The sequence below is a fragment of the Phyllopteryx taeniolatus genome, unplaced genomic scaffold (assembly GCF_024500385.1).
Source record: "Phyllopteryx taeniolatus isolate TA_2022b unplaced genomic scaffold, UOR_Ptae_1.2 contig_152, whole genome shotgun sequence".
NCBI classification, from domain to species: Eukaryota; Metazoa; Chordata; class Actinopteri; order Syngnathiformes; family Syngnathidae; genus Phyllopteryx; species Phyllopteryx taeniolatus.
The window spans coordinates 7,501-19,033 of record NW_026903074.1 but is presented as its reverse complement, the minus strand read 5'-3'; the positions used below and the strand labels follow the sequence as shown (position 1 = coordinate 19,033).

The 11,533-nt window shown below is 40.7% G+C and overlaps 1 protein-coding gene across 1 annotated transcript; it reads left to right on the top strand.

The window, feature by feature from the left end:
- The first annotated feature begins 5,350 nt into the window (after nt 1-5,350).
- Nucleotides 5,351-8,392, top strand: LOC133473171 (ran-binding protein 10-like). The gene is made up of 2 exons (XM_061764755.1): nt 5,351-5,714; nt 8,286-8,392. The coding sequence occupies exons 1-2, from the start codon at nt 5,516-5,518 to the stop codon at nt 8,327-8,329; spliced, it is 243 nt and encodes an 80-aa protein (XP_061620739.1). The 5' UTR covers nt 5,351-5,515; the 3' UTR covers nt 8,330-8,392.
- Nucleotides 8,393-11,533: the final 3,141 nt, after the last annotated feature.

The following is an 11,533-nucleotide window of genomic DNA, read 5'->3' as shown; positions in this document are numbered from 1 at the left end:
GAGAACAAAATACACATACGATCAGATATTATGAACCTCAACGAAATAGAGCAAGTCCGTCCGTTATTTAGTCCGGGGTCATATCAATCCATCTCCGCTGGTTTTGACCGCACCAGTTTGCCAACTGGAGTCATCTGGGCAAACGAAACTTGTGTGAAGCACTGAACCACTTGGGCCAATTGTTTCGAAAATGAGTTCATTACTTGAAGCATCAGTTAACAGTGACATCTGGCGAAAAGCAAGGCTTCCGTCGATTTAAAGCATTTTTGCTTTGAAAAATATTTGATGCACAACTTCTAGACTGCAAAATGTGTCAAACTCAAGGTCTGGGCCCACCACATAATTTTTATGTGGCCCGGAAAAGCAAATCGTGTGTCAACTTCCATGATTCTAAAAATTGTCGTATGTAATAAATGTTGAGCTATTTCTTTTTTCGCTCACAATGTCCCCAAATTTGGAAAATACTCGCTCACCAGGAACAGCTGATGCTGGCACGCGTTAAAAAAATATCCATCCATCCATCCATCCATTTTCTGAGCCGCTTCTCCTCACTAGGGTCGCGGGCGTGCTGGAGCCTATCCCAGCTGTCATCGGGCAGGAGGCGGGGTACACCCTGAACTGGTTGCCAGCCAATCGCAGGGCACATAGAAACTAACAACCATTCGCACTCACAGTCATGCCTACGGGCAATTTAGAGTCTCCAATTAATGCATGTTTTTGGGATGTGGGAGGAAACCGGAGTGCCCGGAGAAAACCCACGCAGGCACGGGGAGAACATGCAAACTCCACACAGGCGGGGACGGGGATTGAACCCCGCACCTCAGAACTGTGAGGCTGACGCTCTAACCAGTCGGCCACCGTGCCGCTGTTAAAAAAATATATGTTTTGCAATTTGGAACAGATGAGAGTGGAAGAATAAGGTTATCCTCACCCAATATCAAATATATAAAAATGAGTAACAAAAAAAAGTAATGCTTTGTTATGGAACTTAAAGCTAAGACCCTAATATACAAGATAATTTAATGCTCTCCCACCGGGGCTAGCCACAGTGAAGAGACACTGTATATACTGTATGTCTTCAGTTGATGTGCAGGATTATGCTTGTACCACAGGGGCTACGCAACATGCTATAGGACGCGTGCCTGCGTCATCACAGCCTTTATGTTGGATATCTTCCTGTGTGTCAGCAGAGTTCTTTGCTGCTTAATTATTTGATGGCCGTTTTAGATTTGTGAGGCTGATGTGAGCAACAGCTCCTTAATAAATATGGCTTGCTTGGCTAAACACCTTTCTTCATCGTTCATTCATTTGAATGGAACATTTAGCTGCAACAACGTAACACAGGGTTATGGCAAAAAGTTGCTATGACATAATGCAGTGGAGAAATCAACACCTACAAAACTACCTCCACACCCCAACAATTCAACTTATTAGCACCCGTTTGGAACACAAACCAGTCAGGTTAGTCATTCAGGCAATGAAGCAGTTGCTGCCTCTGACGTCACGTCACGTGATTTGAAGCAAGCCTTGAAGGAGTGGTTCTATGTAATTGGAATTCAGGGTTTGAAGCGCTTATCGAAGCATCTGTGTCGAACTGCCATCACTACTACAGAATCAACAGGTCGAGATGCCGCTGTATCCACGGCCCTCCATGCTGCACTCTCCCACCTGCATGGAGCAGCAGGGGAGCTATGTGCAGCTGTTCTTTAAATACCATCCTTCCCCATAAATTGGTGGTCAAACGGGGGACCTGGGATTTCCATATTGCACATTCACATGTATCCAGCGTTTCCGAACTGGTCGCAACCAGAGGGTTAGAATTGGCTACCATATGTCCTCCTGGCCCTGAACCTCAGCACCAGCTCCCCACAGGACTGAGTGCTAAGTCCCCTGCTCTACACCCACAACTGCACCCCCACACACCAGAGCCAACATAATCATCAAGTTTGTGGATGAGACCACAGTAGTGGGGCTCATCTCTAAGGGGGATGAGTGCACAAACAGGAACGAGGTAGAGCAGTTGAGAATACGGTGCAGAGACAACAACCTGTTCCTCAGAATCAGAATCAGAATCAGAATCAGAATCATCTTTATTTGCCAAGTATGTCCAAAACACACAAGGAATTTGTCTCCGGTAGTTGGAGCCGCTCTAGTACGACAACAGGCAGTCAATTTACAGAACACTTTGGAGACATAAAGACATTGACAAAAAACAACAACAAACAACAATTGTGCAAAAAGATGCAGATTCCTCTAGCACTTAGAGCAGTTCGAATGGCTAATATCGCAATAGTCCGGTGCAATGACCATTGTGCAAAGGGCACTGAGACTTCAAGGAGTGTATGCGGTTTAAAGTGACGAGTAGTGCGATAATCTGGGACAATGGTTGTGCAAATGTTACAGATACTCCTCAATCAGTGTGCAAATGGAGCAGATGCTACTCTGGCATGAGTGGCCACTATATGCAAATAGTGCAGCACGGCGAGACAACTACAGTGAGTGCACGAGTAATACATAATTGGCCCCACAGAAATGTGACAAATGTGACAACGAACTCAAGTCAAAAAAAAAATTGCCAGCTTGTTGTAATGGAATTGTAAGTTAGCTGTTTAAGAAGTTGATTGCAAGAGGGAAGAAGCTGTTGGAATGTCTACTAGTTCTAGTTTGCAATGATCGGTAGCGCCTACCTGAGGGAAGGAGCTGGAAGAGCCGGTGACCGGGGTGGGGAGGGTCCGAGAGGATTTTGCACGCCCTTGTCTGAATACGTCAAAGATAACCGGACATCCTACTGTTACTCATCGCTGGAAAGGTGACAGACTTTTGCTTCCTGGGAGTCCACAGGGAGATTTGACCTGGAGGATGGGGCAGGGCAGGGTCCACACTTTTTGAAACTACTCAGGAGAAAAAACATCACTCAGAGACTGCTGGTATCCTTCTCCAGGTTCTCCATTGTGAGCATCTTCACATACTGCATGTGTGTGAGGTGCAGCAGCTGCACAGTGGCTGAGGGGATAGCGGTCCAGAGGGTCATTAAAACGGCCCAAAAGATCATCAGCTGACCTCTCCCTTCCCTGGAAGAACTGGACAAATCCGCTGTCGAAAGAAAGCTGGGACACTTCCCATCCCACTGACTCCCTCTATGAACTGCTGCCCTCAGGTAGAAGATTCAGGGCGATGAAAACAAGAATAAATAGATTCAGACACTTTTTACCCAGCTGCAATCAAACACATTGAGCAATACCATAAACTGAGTGCCCCTTAATAATTTAATGGTTTGTGCAATCTACTTTGACTAGATTTTACCACAGATGAATGAATGTATTGTTGGGTGTCTTTTGTGTTCTTTATGCTTTATTTGTTATTTATTGACTACAGTTTAGTCTTTTTATGCTTTCTTTTGCGCAGAAGGATGGGCACTTAAAATCCCATTATACATGTTACAATGACAGTAGAGCTATTTTATTCTATTATCTTGTTCAGGGTTGTGGGGAGCTGGAGCAAACAGCTTTTGAGCAATACTGAAAGGCAATCACACAAGTATCATGTCCCTTGTGGTCCTCTACATGGATTCAAATAACGTGACAAAATTGTTTAAAAAAAATGTATTCGATAGAGCTACAGTATTGGGAATCTTAAATAGTAAGGATGACTTTTGCCACTATGTTTAAGGGTCAAATTTTATAACAATTTTTGCCCCTGGAACAAGTATACAGTACAGTATACAGTATAGATACTGTATCTGGACACTTTGTCTTGACTCTGCTTATTTGTCCTTCCTTATGCTCTTTTAGGAATGCTTTCAGAAGAGTGCTTTCTACTACCAACTCAAGCTAAACCTGATATAGCAAATAGAAGGCATGCATTTACATACTTATAGAGTTTTCATATTCTCTTTTGATATCAGATAGAAGATGTTGGTAGGTTTTTAATTGTTTGATGAAACAACCAAACCGTTCCGGAATACCTGCATCCATACCAGACAACTATGTGAGTATTACACATTAATAATGTGTGCAGGGTTTCTGTGCAATTAACATGGAACTGTGCTAATTCAGTTACTGTATGTCTTTGTATCAATAAATCATTGCCTTCAATCAAAGCTCTTGATATTTTGGTTCTTTTGGGTTTATAGCATGCAGTTCTGTGTTAATGTAGCTTTCAAGTCGATCAAGAGTTGTGACTTTATGTCTGGGCCTGCATAGGATGTAATTGCTTACATTCCAGCACAATGGGTGCATCACATACAACTGTGATTGAAACCTTTATTACAATCCATTATGTATCACTTATTTTTGACCTCATTGGCTGGCTAGACACTCTTATTGAAACCTGCATTTAATATGTCTCCTTGCTTACTTGGATATGTTTTGACTTCTGGACATTGGCAACCTCTCTTCCTTGTGATGTCTTTGATGTCAGAGGAGAGTAATTTTGTGTATCAGGTATTGCTCTAAAACAGCATGTTTTATATATATATATATATATATATATATATATATATATATATATATATATATATATGTTTTTATTTTTTTATTTTTATTTTTTTATTTTTTCTTCTTCCATATTTTCGTATATATATATATAACATGCTATATATATATATATATATATATATATATATCGTTTTCTATATTTTCGTGGTGCCATACCAAATGAAAATTGAAAGACTTAATTGAAAATTTTAAAGTTCTTGTTCATTCCCAGTGAGCCGGATTGTTCTGCTTAGGTCAAGCGCACAATTGTCACGGGTTACCACAGCAACGAAGAGCAACAGGACCCACATATTGGAGGTCATGACGCGCCTGAATAGTTTCAACAGGAAAGAAGCTCTCAAAACAACGCAAACTTAGCTTTTTCTTCGAGAGAATGCATATGACGAATATTATACAGCAATAAAAACACCAGTTAAAGATTTACAACAACTGCAACTAATATCGTAGTATTTGTGAAAGTTCGAAATTAAAATAACACAAAAAGCCACTTAGATCACTTGCAACCTGATTGCTTTATAAAGCTATGGCAAGTTTTTATTGTGGGATGACACGCCATATTTGTCTTTTACTTTCTCTAATGTATGCGTTATTACGTCAACGTATGAATTTCACACATAAATGGTATAGAACTTTACGTGATTTACATATCTAATATGAAGAGTGAATATTTGTAACGTGAACCTGGAAAAAAGTCTGTAGAAAACGCATTACCCCATATAATTAGAAAAACTACATTTTTCTCGGCACCTCGGTAGTGAAGGACCCCTGAGGGGGCGGTAGCGAAGCAGTGTAGTCTTTTCTGGAAATGTTATGATGAATGAGCGTAGTTGAAAACTACAATATCCACAGGGCACTGTTACAGCCTACAGTGACTACATTCTATTGCTTATCCGTGGATGTCACACCGCTGCTATTTTCTCCTCACAGTCCCTCTCACTTTCAGCGTACAGTTCCAGTGGAGTGACACGGGGCTTTGCAAAGAAAGAAACGGACATTAAGAGACCACACACGAGCCAAAAATGGCAGAGCTTGGTACGGGGAGCCTGTCGTTGGGGGATCCTGTTTTTAATTACCAAGAACACGAGCTGAATGAGCGACTCAAGCGGCTTTACCCGGCCGTGAACGAGGAAGAGACCCCTTTACCCCGATCATGGAGTCCCAAGGATAAATACAGCTATATTGGGCTGTCACAGAACAACCTGAGGGTCCATTACAAAGGTGAGAGATTTGCCTTTATGCTGTGTGGAGTAGTAACGTAAATCACACCGATAAAGTGCCTTAGCTCGTATTTGTCACGAAGGTTATGTCTTTCACTCTTGTTGACGGTGTGAGTGGTGAATCCAGTAAAAACTGACTTTCTGCCCTTGCTTCTCAAACGAGCAGACAAATGCCGAAATGGTGAATTCACTCAACTCGACAACACATCCAATAACAATATTGAAATTCACACTTCATCAACACTGCTTCCTTTCCAATTTATCACTAATGTCGTTGGCTATTTTTATTTTTATTTTTTTTGCAGTGCCATGACATTGTATTTGACGCACTCCCTAGATTGTACTTGTTGATCAAAGACACAATTTGTGATGTACATTAGGAACTATGATGGTATTTAGGAGCTATAGCTAACAGCTATCACTTATGCAAGCACGGTAGTTAGCCTAGGCTAACCAACGTTTCCGAATCTAGTTTTGACTTGTGACTAACGTGCAAGTATTATGCTAGGATCACAGAATAAATAGGCCACAAAATGGATACGAACTATACGTGTTAACCTTTAACACGACAGTACTGAGTGGAACGGTTTTTTTTTTCGTTTTTTTTTTTGTCACGAACTAACACTCAAAATAGAATACTCATACTTGACAGCCATCTCGTTCTAAAAAAAAAAATAGCTGAACGGCGTGCCTCATGAGACAAACGGCCCAAATTCAGTTGAATCCGAATGTGTCCCGAGCACAACAACACACTGATGCCTCTTTACAGGGAACCAGCTCGTTTTCAACAGCTGCTGCCAAGGTGGAGGCCTCTGCGCATCAAGGCCAAATGCACCGATCTTGTCAATCTGATCGTCGACATTTGCCTTATCATTCGCCCATCCAGATATCTTGAATGTCATTTATTTTTTATTTTATTTCGTATGGTTAACAATGTGATATTTATATCAAGGCATGCTCAAAGGCTTTTAAATTTTTTATTAGGTCAATCTATCAAGACACTGAATTCTGTTTTCACCACTTAAACATAAATAAGATGATGCACTGTAATTTACGCTGTTTCACAAGTTACATACCTGATAAATGTCCTTGTGTTTGTGCATAGCAGCTAAAAGCCTTGCATTTGTTCAAATCTAGGCTGTCGTGCAGAGATGGATATAATCTACCGATTATATCATGCAGAATTTGGCAGAAGCATGATCTGATTGAATATATCTTACACTTTTATGATGTTGAAGTATTCTGATAATGACCTTGTTACTAATACTGGGATTTAATCTACATTACATTTACTCAAAATATGTCATGTTATGGTTGAGATATTTGCGATACAATGTGTATGAAAAATTCCTCAATTAATTTATTCTGGAAGTGTTTCGGGATGATAAAATAATAGGCCCCTTTTAGATATCTCCTTGCCGGTTGCTCCAGCTACTGTCCTACTCCCTCACACTTGTGGTTTGGATGCTATTTTGACCAAAGTCACAATTTCTTCTGTTCTTGGCGGACAGCTGCGTCAAGACAAATAAGTATGAACTTTGAACTCTTCTTTCATACAAAGCTAATCGAGCACAGTTACAGCAGAAACATGTAGCGATTCATGCATTTTGTCTACTACTACTTTGGTGGATTATACAGATCAGAAACAAAGGGCAACGACCACTGATCAGGCTGTAAGGACTTTGAGTTTCAGGATCAAGTCCCAATGGCAATGAAAAATATTGAAATAGTTCATTTTTTGCATAGCTATGAACCCAAAAATTATCAGGATTGTGATACAGTATGGTGCAGTGCGAGAGAGTGTCACTCATCCATGGAGCTTATCTACATCACTAGCAACGATCTCCGCCTCCCTCGCCACCGCTGAGCTAATGCTGTCAACATCACAAACGTGTGCTCTCACAAGTGGGTCTTCTACAGCGGCAACCAATCAGAGGAAGCTGGCAGTCTAAGCCAAATATGGACAAAGCGGGTACAAAACTGGGTCAAACAGAAGTACAGTGCCATGAAAAGGTTTTGGCCCCGTTCTCAAATTCTTACGTTTTTGCATAATTTCCCCACTTTGATGTTTAAGGTCATCAAACAAATGTAAATATCAGACAAATATAACCCAAGTGAACGTAAAATCCTGTTTTTAAATGGGGATTTCATTTATGAAGGGGAAAAAAAACCTATTCAAAATTACTTGGCCCTGTGTGAAAAAATAATGGTCCCCTAAACCTAATAACTGGTTAGGCTATCCTTAGTAGCAACAACTGAAATAAAGCATTTTCTATAACTGGCAATGAGTCTTTCAAATCTCTGTGGATATATTGTTGCCAACTCTTCCTTGCAGAATTATATCCAGCAAAACTTGAGGGTTTTAGAGCATGAACGACCTTTTTAAGGTCATGTTAGTGCATTTAAATCGGATTAAAGTCTGGACTTTGATTAGGGCACGCCAAAACCTTCATTCTTTATTTAGCCAGTCAGTAGTTGAGTTACTGGTGTGTTTTGGATCGTTATCCTTCTGCAGAAGCCAAGTGGTCTTCAGCTTGAGGTCACAAACTGATGGCTGAACATTCTCCTTCAGGATTTTGTGTTCCAGAGCAGAATTCATGGTTCCACGAATCATAGCAAGTTGTCCAGGTCCCGAAGGATTGAAGCAGCCCAAGACCCTCACACTACCACCACCATGTTTGACTGTTAGTATGATGTTCTTTTTCTGAAATGCTGTGCTACATTTACGGCAGATGTAACGAGACACACACCTTTCAAAAAGCTCAACTTTCATCTCGTCCGCCCATATAATATTCTCCCAAATCTTGGGAAGCATTCAGATTCATTTATTTTTTCTCCCCCAAAACTTAAGACAAGCATTTGTTTGTCAGCAGTGGTTTTCGCAGTCAGCAGTGGTTTTCGCCTTGGAATGCTGCCATGGATATTCAATTTTTGCCCAGTCTCTTCCGTATTGTTGTGTCATGAACACTGACCTTAACTGGGGAAAGGGAGGCCTGCAGTTCTTTAGAAGTTGTCTTGTGTTCCTTGGTGGCCTCCTAGATGCTGTTCTCTTGGGGTAATAATCTTTGTAGGCCGGCCACTCCTGGGAAGGTTCACCACTATTCCATGTTTTCTCCATGTGAGGATAATGGCTCTCCCTAAGGTTTACTGGAATCCTAAAGCTTTAGAAAAAGCTTTTTTTTTTTTAAACTCTTACCAGACTGATAGATGTCAATTACTTTATTTCTTGACGGTTCTGGAATTTCTTTGGATCGTGTCAGGTTTTTGCAGCATTTTTAGATCTTTTATCTGACTTGATTTTGTCGGGACGGATTCTGTTTAAGCAATTTCTTGACTGAACAGGTCTGGAGGTAATCATGCTTAGGAGTGATCAGTGAAAAATAACCAAAAATTGTGATTAGCCACAATTAATTCATAATTTAATAATGGGGGGGGGGGGGGGCTAATTACTTTTTCACACAGGGCCAGGTAACTTTTAATATTTTTGTTTCCTTAATAAATTAAATAATTTAAAAGCAGCATTTTAATTTCACTTGGGTTATATTTGTCTGATATTTACATTTGTTTGATGGTCTTAAACATTAAATTGGGAAAACTATGCAAAAATATAAGAATTTGAGTCGGGGGGGCCAATACTTTTTCATGGCATTTTTGGAATGGTGAACTGAAATTTGAACTAGTTTGCATAGAAAATGAACTTTCCCAACACTGATCCTGTATTATTTCACATTGCATTATATATAGCAGGTTTAAAAGATATTGCCATCTAATTTTTTTCTCCCCAATGTCGTGCGGCCCTTGTAAACAGTGTAGGAATTACAACAGTTTGGGTATATGCCTCCCACTTTTTAAAGGCTGGCTAGCAGCATGCTAGCATCGCATATGCTTGGGTTAAGCTAAGTTTCTGTGGTAATCAAAACACATCAGTCACGACCGTATTAATTCCAAGTTGTTTGTTATATGTACCTGAGATCTTGCGTTGGAGAGGTACAGACTCAGTAGTACCATCGTAAGCCTACTACTACTGTATCTCTCTAACGCAGTGTTTCTTAACCTTGGTTTGATCGAACCCCAGGGGTTCAGTAAGGCAGTCGCAAGGGTTTGAGGAGGATTTTATGGTGGTATGATTGGCTTTCCACTTATGTATTATGGCCCCAACCGTGCTCAGTGGAACATTCAAAGCTTAGATATGCATCTGTAACCAATGCCATTGCCATCGTTATGTTTTGCAACAATTGGTTTGCGATGGTCTTGAGACAGCTCTTTGCTCTTACCCATCATGAGATGTGTCTTGACTCACACCTTGGCAATGAGACCTTTTTATAGGCCTTCAATTAGGGCTGAAACAGCTGATATTCATTTGCACTGACAAGGGACTAGATTATTTGATTGATTTGTTTGATTATTGATAGATTTTAGGTGTTGTGTTGGCTTTCCATGCCTTTTTGCACCTCCCTTCATGTATTCAATACTTTTCCCTGTGTCATTTCATATTATTACACACAACTTAATTTCTGAGCTCATTAGTTTTACCTTTTTTGTATGGATGGATGACTTGGGTTGTTCCCAACATCTGGTGAAATTTTCATGTCATTAGCACCTTTGGAAATATATTTAGTGAGAAAAATAGTGACGTTAAATACTTATATTATAAACATACATATATATTTAATGAGAAAATGGTGACGTATTAAATACTTACTTCAGCAGCTTCATATGTTGGCAGCTCTGGAGTCATAGCCAAAAGTGCAGTTTTACTAATAATTGGCATAATGATTTCTTTTGGTGTTTGTTTGGTATTTTTGGCTTTCGGCATGGGTTTCCCCGTTTCCGGTTTCGGCCAATAATTTTGTTATCGGTGCATCATTGGAGCTGAACGATATGTCATTGCTGATATCTAGTTATGAACATTCAAGATAGTGATATCGCAAAATTAACAATAATGGTTTAGATTTTTCCCGCTCGCAATTGCAAATACATCTTAGCCAATCACAAACCTATTTGCATGCTTGCCGTGGATTAGGGTTGGGCATCGTTTGAGTGATTACGGTCCCGATTCCAGTTCCCCATTTCGATTCCGGTTCAAAACTATTCTCGATTCTGATTCTTTTAGGGGGCTGGGTGAAAAAAGTCTGCATCGTTTAAATAAGGGGCGGGCAAATTATGAACATCCATTTTCTTAGGAGCCCTCATTTGACTCAGGGTTCTTTATAATCAGTATCAATATCAAACTAAAAGGCAAAGTGTGTTTAACTAACCCAATTGACTTAATATTCTTTAATTAATGTTTCAGCTACAAGTCAAATATCCATCCATCCATTAATTTTCTTAGCCGCTTCTCCTCACTAGGGTCGCGGGCGTGCTGGAGCCTATCCCAGCTGTCATCGGGCAGGCGGCGGGGTACACCCTGAACTGGTTGCCAGCCAATTGCAGGGCACATACAAACAAACAACCAGTCGCACTCACATGCACACCTACGGGCAATTTAGAGTCTCCAATAAATGCATGTTTTTGGGATGTGGGAGGAAACCGGAGTGCCCGGAGAAAACCCACGCAGGCACGGGGAGAACATGCAAACTCCACACAGACAGGGCCGGGGATTGAACCCGGGTCCTCAGAACTGTGAGGCTGACGCTCTAACCAATCATCTTTATTTGCCAAGTATGTCCAGTATTTGTCAACAACAGATATGCAAATAGTGCAGCGTGGCGAGACTACTACAGTGAGTGCACGAGTAGTATATAATTGGCCCGACAGAAATGGGACAACAAACCCAAGACAAAAAAAAAAATTGCCAGCATGTTGCAATGGAATTGTAGG